The sequence below is a fragment of the Physeter macrocephalus genome, unplaced genomic scaffold (assembly GCF_002837175.3).
Source record: "Physeter macrocephalus isolate SW-GA unplaced genomic scaffold, ASM283717v5 random_1186, whole genome shotgun sequence".
Taxonomy (NCBI): domain Eukaryota; kingdom Metazoa; phylum Chordata; class Mammalia; order Artiodactyla; family Physeteridae; genus Physeter; species Physeter macrocephalus.
The window spans coordinates 5,261-22,007 of NW_021146991.1; the positions used below are offsets into that span (position 1 = coordinate 5,261).

Consider the following 16,747-nt stretch of genomic DNA (forward strand, 5'->3'; position numbering starts at 1 on the left):
GGGGCAGGGTAGATGTCCAGTGCCAGGTGGACGTGGTCCTAATCGGACGGCAGCTGTGCTTGCTGAGCACCCTTCCCATGCGCCCCACTAGCTCAACCCTCAACAACTGGGTGAGGTGAGGTGAGGCAGGCGACGTGACCGCCCAGCTCCGCGCTGGCAGAAGGCAGAGCCAGGGCCCGAGGTGGGGCTGCGACTCTGGAGCCGGGTTCTTGATCGACCGCAGCCACTAGGGAGGCCCCTCCCCCTTCCCGCGTCTTGCTGCTTATGCTGCAAAGGACAGATGTCCAGCGCACAGAAGCTCCTGGCTCTGCTGACCCCGCCAGGCTCCAAAGCCTGGCCCGGGAGCCGAGTGTGGGACTCGGGGGCTGTGAGGGTGGCCGCATGCAGGCCGCGGCTCGGGCTCAGCTGTTCCCTGCCGGGGACCGTGAGGGACTCTGGGAGCGGCCCTCTGCTGGGGCCTGTTTCCACCTCTGTAAATCGAGCGATCAGAGGACATGGTGTCCAAGTCCGTTCCTAAGAGTCTGAAGCCATCTGTCAACTAAAATCTATTATTTAGGACAACAGAGTCCCCAAGGGAAAGGGCCTGGCAGGAGGGGAGAGCAGCCACCCCTGGGCACCTGCAGACAGAGGGTAAGGGAGGGGAGGGGCAGAGCCAGATGGCTTCTGTCCTGCCGCAGTGAGAAGGCCTGGCCAGGGTGAGGACAGCCATCCCAGCACTCGGGGGGGGGGGGGCACCCACGCTCGGTGCTCCTGCCCAGAGGGCACGTGCCTGAAGGGGTGACACCAAAAACCTGCCGGGCAGGCACAGATCCCGGGCAGGCGGGCAGCCCCAGGTCCCTCCTGGTGTGGGGAGTGGCGGGCACAGGCCGTCAGTGCCGTATGACTCACCGTTGCCCTTGCCCTTGACGAAGGCCTCCCACTCCCGGAACCACTGCATGCTGATGCAGTAGATGACGCTGGGCGACTCCTCAGCCTGGAACGCCTTGTTCAGCTGGGCGGGGCGGGGTGGGGCCGAGGGGAGGGTCAGCGTGACTGTCCAACACCCCACCGGTCAGTCCCCACCCCTGACTCTTACCGAACACTAGATTCTCAGAGAAAGTTTCGAACGCCCAGACAAGTTCAAAGAAAAGAAACATCTCCCAGGATCCCACCACTCAGATGACTGCTGCTAGCATTTGGGTCAATCTCTTGTTAGTAACTTTTTAAAAAGCCACTTGAGATCACACGGTAGACGCTGTTCCCCCACCACTTAACAGAACGTGTCCCCTGCTCGCTCCTTAACTGGTCTGACGTCTCATATTGAATGACCACAAAGCAGGGCATCTAACAGTCCAACCCTGGACTGTTGAATGACGGAGGGTCCCCGAGTCCCCCTGCTCTGAGCAGCACCAGGGGCCGCAGTCCTCACACCCCCCCGTGTCCCCTGCAGAAGTCCCCTTCCTTAAAATGGGATCATGATGGGTCCTATCCTGCAACTTGTTTTTTTCACTTAATGCACCTTTCCGTGTCAGTTTGTAGAGCCCAGTGGTTCCCAAAGGGGGGCGGGGAGGGACTCTGCCCCCAGGGGGCACCCGCCCAAGTCTGGAGGTAATTTTTGTTGTCACTGGCATCATCGAGTGGGTAGAGGTCAGGGGTGCTGCTAAACATCCTACAACCGCACAATAAAGAACCACCCGCCCCTAACGGCAGCACTTGTTCCTTTACCAGCTGCTTGACGGCCTCCCAGCAGAGGGAACTGAACTCGCTAAACCCAACCCCTTCCGCCGGTGAAAATCTTCAATGCCGGGCCAGGCCTCTGGCCACCCTGCTCTCCCACAGAACAGGCCTTCCAAACAGAGCCTGACTGCACTCAGCTCCTCCGGCTCAGGGGCCCGGCTCTCCCGCGCCCCACCCCCCTCCCCAGGCACCTTGATGAAGGTGTCGATCTCAATCCGCCTGCGCTTGGCCAGCGCCTCGATCTCCACCTGGCAGATGGAGCACACGTACAGATGGTTCACGGCAGGGCCGCCCCCAAACCTGCACCAGGGCGGGAGGTGCAGAGAGAGAGGGAGTCATGAACCTGAGGGCAGGGCCCCCGCGGGGCAGGCAGCAGAGAACCCGCTGGAGAGCGAGGTTTCCTGATGCTGCCCTGGCCCAGCCACTGGGCCCCTGGGCACCCTATGCACAGCCTGTTTACTTGTCTTCCTCACTTGACTGGCACGTCTCCCTGCGCACCTGAGAGCCCACAGCACCCAGGAGAGCGCCCGCCGCAGGGCAGGTGCCTCACAAATCTGTGCTTAATGGCCGAAGGACAGTTGAACGTTCTCGCTTCCTCTCCTGGCCACCGGGCAGGAGCCGTGGCGGCCAAAGCCTGCCTGGCCTGATTCTAAGGACGACATCAAAGGGAGGCTGCACATCCTTCTGTGGGGGGCGGGGGTCCCCACAGGACCTGGGGATGCCGCTCCCTGTGGGGTGCTGACCCATCCACCAACCACAGGGCACGGGCGTGCCTGAGCTGTGAGTGGGTGGGGCAAAGCCAGTCCAGCGAGTCTCCCTGGCCTCTCCTTCCCCGCCCATCTGACCACCCCCTCGGCCGCGGACAGCCGGCCTCCCGGATCCAGAGTGACCCGAGCCCGGCCAGGGGCTCTCCCCTCAACGAGAGAGTCACACGCTCTGGGTCTTGACGAACTTGAACCCGGAGGGCCCCAGGCGGCACACGGCCCCGGCCCCCTGAGCCAGGAACGGGGTTGGGGAGAGACACCGGCCAGGCTGCCCTGCGGCCAGCAGCCCCACGACTGTCTGCGAGAGGGACCAATACCCCCGCTTTGGCTTGAGCCAGTTTTCCGTCCCTTGTGACTGGGAGGATCCGGCTGGATGCCCCCAGAGGCGGGCATCTTTTTCGATGCAGACAAGGCTGCCAGGGGCGCCCCACAACTGCTTGCGTGCTGTCCTGCTGCCTGAGTGCTGTCCTGCTGCCTGAGTGAAGGCGGCGTGGGGTCACAGAGGCATCCCCCCGCCTGCCCCCGCCTCCCGCCCAGCCGAGTGCCCGGCCTGGACGGCAGAGGCCGGCCGCGGCCGCCGGTACCTGTTGTAGAGGTGCTCCCAGACGTTCTGGGGCAGGATCACTACCAGGTCGTCGATGTAGTGGTATCTGTTGGGCGGGATGCCTGCGGAGGAAGGCACAGGATGGAGAGCGGGGGCTCGGGCCACCCGCCCCGCGGCCCATCCGCCCCGCGGCCCATCGCAGAGAAGGCGACCTCACCTCCGTGGGAGCAGAGGAAGGTATGGTTGGTGATGGGCCCCGGCTCGGCGAAGGTGTTGAACTTGTTGAGCCATTCCCGGGACACGTAGAACCGCAGCAGGCTGGGCTCCCGCATGGCGGCCAGGGACACCACCTGCTGCCGCTCCCGCACGGCCTCCTCGCTGCTCTTCCTGGGGCGTCGGCGGGGTGGGGGCAGATGAGGAGCCGAAGCCACGCCCCATGCAGGAGAGCCCCGCCTCCCGGACCCGGCAGCATCCCTCCGCCCCCCAGCAGCCCCGGCCGCCCCTGCCAGAGTTGCGGCCGCCATCACCTCCCACCGGGACCACCGGAGAAATCCCAACTCGATTACTTGGGTTTCCATCTCTCCCACCAGCAGCCAGCGGGCTCCTTCTTAAAAACCCAAATCCTTACTCCTCCCTGGCCTAAAGCCCTCGCAGGCGCCACCCCCCCGACATGCACCGGCCGAAGCCCTGCGGCGCAGGCGGGGTCGCCCGGCGGGGTGCAGGCGCTGTCCCTCAGCCCCCCCGACGCGCTGCCCGGGCCCCACCTGTAGAAGAGCACGTAGGCCTCGGCGTTCTGCACCACTGTCTCGTGAACCTCGGTGACGTACTGGTCGTCGAACTCATACCACTGCCCGTTGATCACGTTCTGGCAGTAGGCGATGTAGTGGCCGCCTGCGGCGGGAGAGGCAGGCGGTGACAAACACCCTAGGGAGGGGGCGGGGCCGGGGTGGGGCCGGGGGGCTGGACTCACTGCCTGCCGTGCCGTGGTGGCAGATGACCGAGAGGAGGTCGTAGGTGGTGATCTGGGACGTGCACTCCTTGGCGAGGAAGGGGCGCAGGTCAAGTCCCTCCAGGGGGAAGGAGACGTGGCTGCTGATTTTGAATGAGTACATCACCTCGTGTCGAAAGCGCTTCAGGTGAATGCACAGGATCTGGGGGGAGGGGAGGTGCCAGTCACTCCGGGGCTGGCCAGGGCCCTGGGACCCCTGGTAACCTGACGGGGGCCTCGGAGCAGGGCTCTGGGACACCCACTAGCCCGCTGTTTGACCCACTCAGGCCCTGTCACCCAGGGGAAAACAAGAAACGTAGCGGCTAGAGCCTTCCAGAGACCCAGGCGAACTGATGGCCCCGCCCTTGACTCTGAATACACTTAAGACCCATGCGTGGGAGCCGGGCCAGCCTTCAGGGATACAGGCAGGTGTGACAGCAGAGCTAAGCTGCACTAACAGGACTGGTGGTCAGGATGGGCTGTCCCCGAGCTGTCACCGGCCCGTCGAGCTGACCATCCACAGTTCTGTGGGCGCCGACTTGTAGAAGGCTCCTCCACCAAGGCTCCGCGGACCTGCTCAGCCCAGCCTGGCACCCGCGCCGGGCCATGCTCCTCTCGTTGCAGCCACAAGCCTCGGCCAAGCCCGCTTCTGCTTTGGGGTTTTTCCCACCTGTTCTTTCCCCACTCTCCTTCCACCAGGCCGACCCCTGCCTATGTCCTCAGGCCCCACTCAGATGCCACTTCCTCGGAAAGGCATTCCCAACAGCCCCGCCTACGCCTTACTCCAGACGTCGCCCTCGGCGCCCCACACCTGCCTCCCGCCCCCACGAGACGTGCTGAGGGATGAAGGAGCCGGGCTCCAAGCTACACACCGAGCAACGAGCCTCCCCACCGGCCAGACCCTCCCGGGGGTTCGCCCAGCCAGAGCAGCAGTCTCCACGGGCCTCCTGAGTCCGGGAGGGGGTCGGCCTCTGCCCTGCATGGCACCGCTCGGGGTGGAGAAGGCCCGGCAGGCAGAGGTGGCGGGAGGCTGCCCACTCACCTCTGGCAACCGCAGGACCTTACAGTACTTCACGCCGTTGCGCAGCCTGGGAGCAGAGAGTGGGGGACGTGAGCGTCCCAGGGAGGGGGCCGGCAGGCAGGGGAGCACCCCTTCCACCCAGCTCACTCTGTGAGGTCAAGCTATCTGGGGGAGCCCGGGGGAAGTACGTGGAACACAGATGGACCACAGATGGAAACGGGAAGTCGGGGAGAAGCCTCTAGAACGCACACACTTACTTTTTACACCGTTCACAGCTATACATGTTGTCACCTAGGGCAGTAAAATACAGAGACAAAGGTTAGCAGGGATGGAAAATGGGGGAGAAGGGCACATAATGACTTATGCTTTAGAAATAAAACCACAACATTCTGACTACAAGAGACTCACTTTAGCTTCAAGGACACACAGAGGCTGAAAGTGAAGGGATGGAAAAATATATTCCATGCAGTGGTAACCAAAAGAGAGCAGGAGTGGCTGTACTTATATCAGATAAAATACACTTTCAGCCAAAATCAGTTACAAGAGACAAAGAGGGTCACCCTACAGTGATAAAGGGGTCAATTCATCAAGAGGATGTAACCATTGTGAATATATAGGCAGCCAACATTGGAGCACCTGAATAATTAAAGCACAACTGAAGGGAGAAATAAACAGCAATACGATAATAGTAGGAAACTTCAATAGTCCACCCTCAATATTGGATAGATCATCCAGACAGAAAATTAACAAGGGAACAGCAGACGTGAATAACACTATAGCCCAAATGAACCTAACAGACATAAACAGAACATTCCATCCAACAGCACCGAAATACACGTTCTTCAGAAGTGCACACAGACGTTCTCCAGAATAGATCGTATGTTGGCCCACCAAGCAAGCCTTAACAAATTTAAGAAGACTGAAATCATATCTAATATCTTTTCCAAGCACAATGGTATGAAACTAGAAACCAATAACAGGAGGAAACCTAAAAAATTCACAAATATGTGGAAATTAACACATTCCTGAACAACTGATGGGTCAAAGAAGGAATCAAAAGGAAATCAGAAAGTATCCTGAGACAAATAAAACTGAAAATACAACACACTAGCACTTATGGGATACAGCAAAAGCAGTTCTAAGAGGGAATTTTATAGCAATAAATGCCTACATTTAGAAAAAAGAAAGCTCTCAAACAATCTGATTTTACACCTCGAGGAATCAGAAGAACAAACTAAATCCAAAGTTAACAGACGGAAGGAGATAATAAAGATTAGAGCAGAAATAAAACAGCGACTAGAAAGACCATAGGGAAAAAAAATCAATGAAACTAAGAGTTGTTTTTTTGAAAAGAGAAACAAAATTAACAAATCTTTAGCTAGATTAACCAAGAAAAAAGAGGACTCAAACAAAATTATAAATGAAAGAAGAAACATACCAACCCAACAAATTGGATAACCTAGAAGAAATGGATAAATACTTGGAAACATACAACCTACCCAGACTGAATTATGAAGAAATGGAAAATCTGAAAAACCAATGACCAAGGAGATTGAAGCAGTAATAAAAAACCTCCTAACAAAGAAAAGCCCAGGACCAGATGGTTTCACCAGTGCATTCTCCCAAACATTTAAAGAATTAACAAATCTTCTCAAACTCTTCCAAAAAACTGAAGAGGAAGGAGCACTCCCAAACTCATTTTATACTGATAGCAAAACCAGATAAAGACAGTACAAGAAAAGGAAACTACAGGCCAATATCCCTGATAAATATAGATGGGAAAATTCTCAACAAAATACTAGCAAACTGACTTCAACAGCATATTAAAAGGATCATACACCATGATCAAGTGGAATTTATCTCTGGGTTGTAAGGATGGTTTATCATACGCAAATCAATGAACATGATACACTACATTAATAGAATGAAGGATAAAAATCATCTGATCCTCTCAATAGATACAGAAAAAGCATCTGACAAATTTCAATACCCTTTCATGATAAAAGGTCTCAACAAATTGGGTGTAGAAGGAATGCACTCAACATAATCAAGGCCATATACGATGAACCCATAACTAATATCATACTCAACAGTGGAAAGATAAAAGCTTTTCCTCTAAAATCAGGAACAAGGCAAAGATGCCCAATCTCACCACTCCTATTCAACATAGTACTGGAAGTCAGAGAAAGACGAGAAAAAGAAGTAAAAGGCATCCAAATAGGAAAAGAGGAAGTAAAACTGTCTCTGTTTGTAGATGACGTGGTCTTTTACATAAAGGACCTTAAGACTCCACAAAAATCTGTTAGAACTGACAAACTAATTTGGTAAAGTTGCAAGACACGAAGTCAACATATGAAAATCAGTCACATTTCTATACACTAATGATAAAATATCTGAATGAGGAATAAACAATCCCATTTACAAAAGCATCAGAAACAATAAAACATATAGGAATAAACTTAACCAAGGAAGTGAAAGATTTGTACACTGAAAACTACGAGACGCTGATGAAAGAAATTGAAGGTGGATGTGAGATAATAGAAAATATACATATTGGGTTCTCCCCGAGGTTCCTGGCACAGAGCTCTTAAAGTCCTTGTAATTTCCCAAGTGACAAGAGCACTGGGAGCATCTTTTGTTCTAATATTTGGTCTTTGACCAGGGTTTCTAATACAGAGCTCCTAAATCCCTTGTAATTTCCTGAGTGATGGCAGGGTCTTTTGTTCTCATGAGGTGACTCTGGGTGGGCTTCTGGATTGGGGCTGGCCACCAGGAAGACCAAGCCATAACTGGAAGTTTGGAATTTTCAGCACTGCCTGGCATTCTCCAGGGAGGGGAGAGGGGCTAGAGATGGAGCTAACAACTGATCATACCTACGTGAGGAAGCCTCCATTAAATACCAACAGTATGGGGTTTGGAAAGCTTCTGGGCTGGTGAACACAGGGAAGTTTGGGGAGAGGGTCATGCTCAGAGCAAATGAAAGCTCTGGGCCCCTTCCCACATGCCTTGCCCTATGCGCCTCTTCCATCTGGCTCTTCCTGAGTTATATCCTTTTATCGTAGACCAGTCACCTAGTAACAAAATGTTTCTCTGAGTTCTGCGAGCTGAGCCGCTCTAGCTGCTCTAACTGAAGCCAGGGAGGGGGCCGTGAGAACCTCCCGTCTATAGCCAGCCAGTCAGAAGCCCAGGTGACAACCTGCACTCGTCACCGGCGTCTGAAGCTGGAGAGGGGGAGGTCTTGTAGGACTGAGTCCTTAACCTGTGGGGTCTGACGCTATCTCCAGGTAGACAGTGTCGGAATCAAGTGAAACTGTAGGGTACCTGGCTGGTGTCGCATAATTGCTTGGTGTGGGAAAACCACCACACACCTGGTGTCCAAAGTGCTGTGTGGTAGTGGTGTGAGAGTAGAGGAGAGACGGGAGGAAGACTGAGTTGTTCCCATACAATGACACAAGTAAAGAGATAGCCTGTGGTCATGGAGCAGAAGAAGAAATATTGTTAAAATGTCCACCTTGCCCAAAGTCATCTATAGATTCAAAGCAATCCAACGATGTTTTCATAGATATAGAAAAAACAAATCCTGAAATTCATATGTAACTACGAAAGATCCCAAACAACCAAAACAATCTTGAGAAAGAAGAACAAAGCTGGAGGCATCACATTTCCTGATTTCAAACTCTCCTACAAAGCTACAGTTATCAGAAGAGTACGGTACTGGGACTTCCCTGGTGGTCCAGTGGTTAAGACTCTGCCCTCGCACTGCAGGGGACACAGGTTTGATTCCTGGTCGGGGAACTAAGATCCTGCGTGCAGCGTGACCAAATTAAAAACAGTATGGTACTGGCATAAAAACAGACACATAGAACAATGAACAGAATTGAGAGACCAGAGATAAACCCATGCATATATGGTCCACTAATATTTGACAAGGGAGCCAAGAATCCTCAATAGGGAAAAGATAATCTTTTCAGTAAACAGTGTTGGGAAAACTGGATGTTCACATGCGAAAGAATGAAATTTTACCCCTATCTCACATCACTCACAAATATCAACTTGAAATCAGTTAAAGACTTAAATGTAAGACCTGACACCATAACACTCCTAGAAGAAAACATAGGGAAAAACTCCTTGACGTTGGTCTTGGCAATGATTTTTTGGATATGACACCGAAAGCACAAGCAACAAAAGCAAAAATAAACAAGTGGGACTACATCAAACTAAAAAGCTTCTGCACAGCAAAAGAAACAATCAACAAAATGAGGAGGCAACCTACAGCATGGTAGAAAATATTTTAGAAACCATATATCAGATTAGGGGTTAACATCCAAAATATATAAAGAATTCATACAAGTCAATAGCAAAACACAAATAATACAATTTAAAAATGGGCAGAGAACCTAAATAGGCATTTTTCCAAAGAACATATACAGATGGCCAACAGGTACATGAAAAGATGCTCAACATGACTAATCATCAGGGAACTGCAAATAAAAACCACAATGAGATATCACCTCACATCTGTTAGAATAGCTATTGTCAAAGAGAAATTTTTTTTTTAATTATTTATTTATTTGTTTGTTTATTTATTTTTGGCTGTGCCACGTGGCTTGTGGGATCTTAGTTCCCCTACCAGGCACTGAACCCGGGTCCTTGGCAGTGAAAGCGTGGAGTCCTAACACTGGACCGGCAGGGAATTCCCAGAAAGAGATTTTTTAAAAAGACAAGAGAGTACAAGTGTTGGCAAGGATGTAGAGAAAAGGGAACCCTTGTGCACTATTAGTGGGAATGTAAATTGGTACAGCTATCAAGGAAAACGGTATGGCGGTTCCTCAAAAAATTAAAAATAGATCGATCATATACTCCAGCAATGCCACTTCTGGGTATATAACCAAAGGAAATGAAATCACTATCTTGAAGAGATATCTGTGCATCCATGGTTCATCACAGCATTATTCACAAGAGCCAAAAGGTGGGAGCAACCCAAGTGTCCATCAGCAGATGATGAATAAACAAAATGTGGCCCATTTACACAATGGAATATTATTCAGCCTTAAAAAAGGAAGGAGGGACTTCCCCTGGTGGTGCAGTGGTTGGGAATCCGCCTGCCAATGCAGGGGACATGGGTTCGATCGCTGGTCTGGGAAGATCCCACATGCCGCGGAGCAACTAAGCCTGCGCGCCACAACTACCGAGCCCACACGCCACAACTACTGAAGCCCGCGTGCCGAAAGCCCGTGCTCTGCCACAAGAGAAGCCACCGCAACGAGAAGCCCGCGCACCGCAACGAAGAGTAGCCCTCGCTCGCCGCAACTAGAGAAAGCCCGCGTGCAGCAACGAAGACCCAACGCAGCCAAATATAAATAAATAAATTTTTTTTTTTTTTTTAAAGTAAGGAGATTCTACACTTGCTACAACATGGATGAGCCTTGAGGACATTACGTTAATAGACGTAGGCTAGTCACAAGAGGACAATCACCGTATGATCTGACTTAGATGAGGAACTTAGAATAGTCAAATTCATAGAGACAGAAAGTAGGATGGCGGGTGCCCGGGGCTGGGTGGAAGGGGGAACAGGGAGTTGCTATCTAAGGGATAGTTTCAGTTCTGCAAGATGAGAACGTTCTGGAGATTGGTTGCACAACAATATGAATATAGTTAATGCTACTGAACTGAACACTTAAAAATGGTTATGATGGTTCATTTTATGTTATGTATATCTTACTACAATTAAAAATTAAACAAAAAGAGTTTTCCCAAAGGTTAGTGAGATGCCAATCACTGAACAGAAAAATAGGAAAAGGACAGGAGTGGGAAATTTTAAAATAAGAAATACAGCAAACACACTTAAAAAAAGAAGTTCAAGCTCATCAATAATCAAGGAAACGCAAAATTACAGACTGTTAGCCTTTTTGTCCACCGAATAGGTAAAGGAAGGAACACCGGTGAACCGCTAAGAGCTACAGGCGGTGGGGCTGCGAGAGTGTGTAGCCCCAGGCCCAGCCTGGCAGGCAGGGGTGGGACTCTGACAGTGAGCCCCAGAAACCCTGAACTGTGTGCTGACCTCGCCAGCCGGGTCCACTCACCCTTCAGCTCATCAGCGGCGAAGAAGGCAGCGAGGCAGTCTTCCAGGGTGACGACCGGCCCCCAAAACCAGCTGGGGGTACAGGATACCACAAACCTACAGAGACAGAAAGGGGGTGGCGGAGGTGCTGCCAGGGCCTCGGTGAGAGTAAGACGTGGGGGCCTTTGGGCTGGGGTCTATTTGGGCCCAGATGGGCAGCTTGGCCCGGTGGGTGGAATGGGCCGAAGTCTGGAGCCAGAAGCCTGGGACCGCCAGCCAGCAGCTCCGTGTCCTTGGGAGGGCGACATCACTTCCCCCGAGTCCCGCCTTCCTTATCCGTGAAGGGGCCCCAACCACGCTGGCCTGTCTTCTGGGCAGAGTACAGGTTCCTGACATCAGGCAGGTAAGGCCAGCCTCGGGCCACACAGCGGGGACTCCAGAAGGCCACCACGGCGCTCCCCACAGGGCCAGGACTGCATTCCAGCCGCTGCCTTCCTTTCCGGCTGCCGCTTGGTCACACTCTCCGTCATCACCTGCCTTCCGACCCAGAGGCCCACCCGAACCAGGCCATCCCAGGATGGCCAAGGAGCACGCCCACCCCACTTGGCTAAACCCTGAGCCCCCTTCAGCCTCAAGCTCCCTTCTGAACTACACCCTCAGCCCTGCAAAAGCTTGTACTTTGCTGTTAAAGGTCTGTCGCCTGTCAGCCTGCGAGTTCCAGAAAGGCCAGGCCTGGGTGGTCTTGTGTCTCCCAGCAGGCAGGAAGGTGGCGTACCGTCGGATATACTCCACGATAAAGGCCAGCCAGCCCTGGGCAGCGGAGCTGTCCCCACAGGCACCCGGCTTGGCCGGCACGTTCTGGTAGATGGCCGAGTGGAGCTTGGCCAGGTCTTCCTTGCCAGGAATGGGCAGCGACAGGTCCTGGAATGTCTCCACCGTGGTGGACACCTGTGGGGTTGAAGGTCAGCCTTGGTCTCCACCTCCCAGGGTTCCGCCCTGCCCAGACCAACCAGAGTTTGCACCCCAAACCCCAGCCACCAGAGGGCAGGTGTGGGGCAGAGAGCCTGCTCCCGAGCCCAGGACACGGGAGGCCCACAACCGGGGCCCACCCCTAGAGAAAGGCAGGGGGCACCAGGCAGAGAACCAGCGCCCAGCCCCCCAGCTGCGTGAGGACCCCGGTGCGTCCCTCCCCTCCCCCAGGGCGCCCACCCGGTCACAGGTGAGACACTGCACGAGGCTGAGGATGGAGCCGTCGAAGATGTCTGAGATGACGCTGCGGTAGCGCTGCTCCTTCCGCCGCCGGCTGCCGGCGCTCGGTACCTGGGCTGGGGGCACAGCACAGGACTAGGCCCAGCCCCCACTGGCCTGTCTGGGGCAAGGGGTGGGTGCTGGGACTTGGGGTCAAATCTGTATGAGTCATGCGACTGGCTGTCACTTCACCTCCCGGTGCCTCACTCATTGTCTGTGGGATGGGGCCCCACTCGTGTCCCAGCCGTGTTAGGAGGGTTCAGAGACACTGTGTGAGGAGTATGGCAGCACAGACCCCGGTAAAGAGCGCTCCAAAACCCAAAACGGCAGCCAGAGGTGCGACTTCCACCCCAGCCCCGAGCTCCACGCGGGGATGCCCTGCCCACCTGCCCACCTGCCCTCCCCGCCCGCTCCTCCGAACCTTTCTTGAGCACGTAGGACGGCCCCATCCTCACGGGGCTCGCACGAGGAGGGCTGCCGGCCAGCTTGGCGTGGCCCTCGTGGTGGTGGACAGGGCTGCAGGGGCGAGAGGCGCTGCGCATGTGGGCCTCGTTGTCCGGCTCTGGGGGCAGAGGGGGGACCGTGCTGGGGCAGGGCAGCCGAGACAGCCCCGGGCCTGGTCAGGAAGACCTGCCAGTGCCTCCTAAGGGGACTGAGGCCTGAGCCCACCACGTCTCCTCTGTCCTGGGCCCACCCCAGCCCCCCAGCCCCACGCAGAACGCGCTGTCCACACCCTTCCCGTTCCCAGCGGAGGGCTCAGGCGGGCTCTGAGTCCAAGTGAATCTGGACACATCATTTACCCGATTTCTCACCAGTAAGTCGGGTCTTGTGGGAGAGCCCCCCAGGGCCGGGGGGAGCTGAGCAGGCTGTGGGCGCTCTGCCCCCCAGCAGGAGCTGGACAAACGGGGCTGCGATGCCCCGAGGGGCTTGGCTGGTACCTGGTGTCCGGCAGGGGCTGGTGGACCGCGGTGACGGCGGCTGCGCGTCCGTGGGCTGCTGGTTCAGGGCGGCCATGGCGGTGTCCACATCGGCGTCCTCGTCCACCCGCTCCGAGTTGGTGCGCTGCTGGCCCCACGAGAACTTGCGGTCCTTCATGCGCTCCTTCTCGGAGATGGCGCGGCCCGCCTCGTCCGCGATCAGCAGCTCCGTCTCAGCCTGGGAGCCGCCCCCGCCGCGCACCTGCCCGTCGCCCTCACCGCGGTCGCTGCTGGAGTCACAGGACAGGAACTCGTCCTCTGATGGGCTCCGGTCGCCCTCCCGCTTCTCATCCGTGTCGCTCGAGTCCGAGTCCCGAGCCTCGGTCAGCGCTGCCGCCGCGGCCACCACGGGCTCCTTGAGCTCCTCGTGCAGCTGGTCCATCAGGCAGCGCAGGAACTCCTGGGTGTCCTGGAACCAGGGGTGGCATCGACACGGATGCCGGGGGGCCCACACGGGCACCCCTCACAGTGGCCTCCTCAACACTGCTGTCCTAATCCCCCTCCTACTGAGGAGGACGTTGAGGCTCGAGAGGCTGGCCGACCCCTCCCAGGTCCCGCGCTGTGAAGTGGCAGAGCAGAGATGGAGGCCCAGGTCCACCTGACTCCCAGCTCCTGCTCTCCATCACCCGCGGCCCTGCTTTCAACTCAGCATGGGGGAGAGTGGACGTATCGCGTTCAGCCATTAAAGTCGCCTTGCTCCCTAAGGGAGGGGACGGTGAGGGTGGGCGGGGAGCCCGAGTGGGACAAAGGGGACACTGTGAGTGAGTCTGCAGGTGAGCGCTCAGCTGAGTTCCACAGGGAGCAGTGCCACCCGGCGGGCCAGGCTGCCTGCATCCTGGACCTGCCTCTGGCTCTCTCTGCCCTTCCGGTCCTTCGCCAGCCCCCGTGCCCACGCCTTCCCCTGCCTTTGTGACTGGTGCAGGAGAACAGGCTTCCCGCAGGCCTGGGCATGACTCGGACTAAGGTGCCTCCTCAGGTTGGCCGGGTCTCAAATCCCAGCAGTGACGCTGTTATTCTGACTATGCTGTGACTACGTCATAACCCAGAGGAGGCCAGGGCAGCGAGGCCTCTGGCACAGCCTGCCCACTGGCCCAGCCATGAGCAGCGCACACAGGAGGCGCCTTAAAAGGTCAGAAGATGGTGGCCAGCCTCTGACAGCCGGGGACGCTTGGTGCTGTGCGGGGCCACTGGGTTCAAAGTCCAGTCCTGTCCCTCACAGTCGCCGCCCTGGATGTCAGAAGCAGCTCCCGAGCCCAACTCCTGCCCAACGAGGCGGGGATCACACGGTGGCCAGACCCAGCCAAGCACCCAAAGCCCCAGGTCACCGATATGGAGAGAAGGGCCTCGTTTTCTCAGTTCTAGCAGAGGGAGGAGAGGGCTCTGGTTGGATTACATCGAGCATTAGGGAGGGGGTAGGAAACGTGTGCCCTGTGTGTCAGGGACACTGAAAGGTTCTTTTAAGAAACAGGCCCTCAATACATCAACTACTTTTCTTTCTGCTTCTTCCTTTTAACAAAAGTACCCTGTGTTCATTGCTAAAATCTCAAGCCATGTGGAAGCATGGCAGCACCTTCTGGCCATTAAGAGAGGCCCACAGCTACCTGTATGCTTCAGACTCAGAAGCGTCCCCTGTGCTACACCCAAGACCCACAGAGAGGGATGCTGTGGAGTCGAGCGGATGTTTGGCAGCAGCCGAGTAGCCCTGCTCCCCGGTGTCCTCACCGAGAGCCTGAGGGCCAGCGAGGGTCCTTGTACAGGGAGGGCAGCACTGCGGCGAGGGACGGCTCCGGTAAGCCTAAATCCCGTCCCTGCCGCTGGGCACTGTGTGACCTGAGCCACTTGTAGAGCCTCTCTGAGCCTCAGCTCCTTACCTATAACGTGAAGGTGATGACGGGGCCCACTTCATGGGAGTTCTGTGAGTAGAAACAGGGCTGAACTTATGTGGCAGGTACCGACCACTTAATAAACGGTGCACGGTGGATTCTGATCACCGTGGGTATTATCACCCCCCAGAAAGGGCGGTGAGGAGGCAACGCCGGGCTTCTCAGGCAGAGGCCAAGTGTTCATCCAACTGAGGGTGTGAGCAGAGAAAGGCCCAGCAGCCCTCACCCTGGGGAGAGTGGGGGCCGAAGGAGGGGGCCGAGGGCATCCCTCGGTGACCGCTGCTCTGTTCCTGGGCCCCCCACGCAGGCGGCAGCGTCGGCAGCGCGAACAGGTTCAGGCCAGCAGCGAAACCCCAGTCTGGGGCAGGACTTGGACCACTTGAACGGTCAGCCTGGGGCAGGGGGAGGCGTGCGGCTGCATTCTGCTCCATCTTGGGCCCACGATTTTACGCCACAGAAAGATACCACTGGTTTCAGAGGGATTCTCTACATTTACAAAAACTTGTCATCAAAATGTTTACTTTAATAAAAGTGAAATTCTGCCTGCGACTTGGGGAACAAGAAACCACGTGCCGATCTGAGTGAGTGCTGAGGTGCACACACCTGGAGATACGGCTGCCTGAGGTCAACTTTCCCCTCTGCCATGTACCAGCTGCATAACTGGTACACGGTAAGTGGGCGAGGACTTGGCCGCTGAGCCTCAGTCTCCCCATCTGTCGAGTGGGGAGAACGCCAGGCTGCTGGGAGGCCCCGACGTCCCCACACAGGTGAAGGGCTCAGGCAGCAGGTCTGATCCAGGAGCCCTGCATGGCAAAGCAGAGCTGCCGCTGCCGATTCCCACACCGGTCTTGGCTTCAAAGCCAGGCCTGGTAAGTTACAGCCCGGGGTGTCCCCGGGGCAGCTCGGAGGGCCTACCTGCTGGGCATAGCCTCGGAACATCGGGTTGACCAACTTGATCCCGTGGGACAGGCTGGTGGGAACCACGTAGCTGGGGCTGTAGGAAGACCAGACCCGTCAGTACAGGTGGCCTGTTCTGAGCTGCTCAAGCACATGAGGGCAGCCAGGCAGCCGGTACAGCCAGATTAGACTCAGTGATGCGTTTACTACAACTCTGGGAGGTGCTGACCCGGCCAGGAGCCCCAGCAGGTTTGCACGTCTCTGACGTCAAGAAGGAAAACGTCAAGTCACAGTTCAGTGAGGCAAAAGGCTCCTGACTGGGATGGCATCATGTCCCACCAGCCCATGACAAGCTACTCTAAAACTGTTCTCATTATAAAATATCTATTGTGGTTTTCTAATTTCAAAAGTAATACATGGGGGCTTCCCTGGTGGCGCAGTGGTCGAGAGTCCGTCCGCCTGCCGACGCAGGGGACGCGGGTTCGTGCCCCGGTCCGGGAGGATCCCGCATGCCGCGGAGCGGCTGGGCCCGTGAGCCACGGCCGCTGAGCCTGCGCGTCCGGAGCCTGCGCTCCGCAACGGGAGAGGGCACGACAGTGAGAGGCCCGCGTACCGCAAAAAAAAAAAAAAAAAAAAAAAAAAAAGTAA

General features: G+C 55.7%; 1 protein-coding gene across 6 annotated transcripts in view; it reads right to left on the reverse strand.

Annotated features, from left to right (window-relative positions):
* The window catches only part of LOC102990235 (ubiquitin carboxyl-terminal hydrolase 20), a 20,987-nt gene that overhangs the window by 2,664 nt on the left and 1,576 nt on the right, over positions 1 to 16,747 (reverse strand). For 2 of the 6 annotated variants that reach the window (XR_008616906.1, XM_028487268.2), the window contains exons 2-15: positions 16,118 to 16,196; positions 13,281 to 13,728; positions 12,764 to 12,904; positions 12,304 to 12,419; positions 11,870 to 12,042; positions 11,117 to 11,211; positions 5,291 to 5,324; positions 5,055 to 5,100; positions 3,995 to 4,175; positions 3,789 to 3,915; positions 3,242 to 3,411; positions 3,065 to 3,146; positions 1,908 to 2,016; positions 889 to 991 (exon numbers count right to left, since the gene is read on the reverse strand). Coding sequence is in view for 5 of the 6 variants with exons in the window: in XM_028487268.2 (XP_028343069.2) it covers positions 889 to 991; positions 1,908 to 2,016; positions 3,065 to 3,146; positions 3,242 to 3,411; positions 3,789 to 3,915; positions 3,995 to 4,175; positions 5,055 to 5,100; positions 5,291 to 5,324; positions 11,117 to 11,211; positions 11,870 to 12,042; positions 12,304 to 12,419; positions 12,764 to 12,904; positions 13,281 to 13,728; positions 16,118 to 16,196 (1,904 nt within the window). In the remaining variant the exon portion in view is untranslated. Of the gene's footprint in view, positions 1 to 888; positions 992 to 1,907; positions 2,017 to 3,064; positions 3,147 to 3,241; positions 3,412 to 3,788; positions 3,916 to 3,994; positions 4,176 to 5,054; positions 5,101 to 5,290; positions 5,325 to 11,116; positions 11,212 to 11,869; positions 12,043 to 12,303; positions 12,420 to 12,763; positions 12,905 to 13,280; positions 15,595 to 16,117; positions 16,198 to 16,747 lie in introns of those variants that run through there. The other 4 variants (XM_055083623.1, XM_055083626.1, XM_055083625.1 and 1 more) reach the window with 4 other exon arrangements.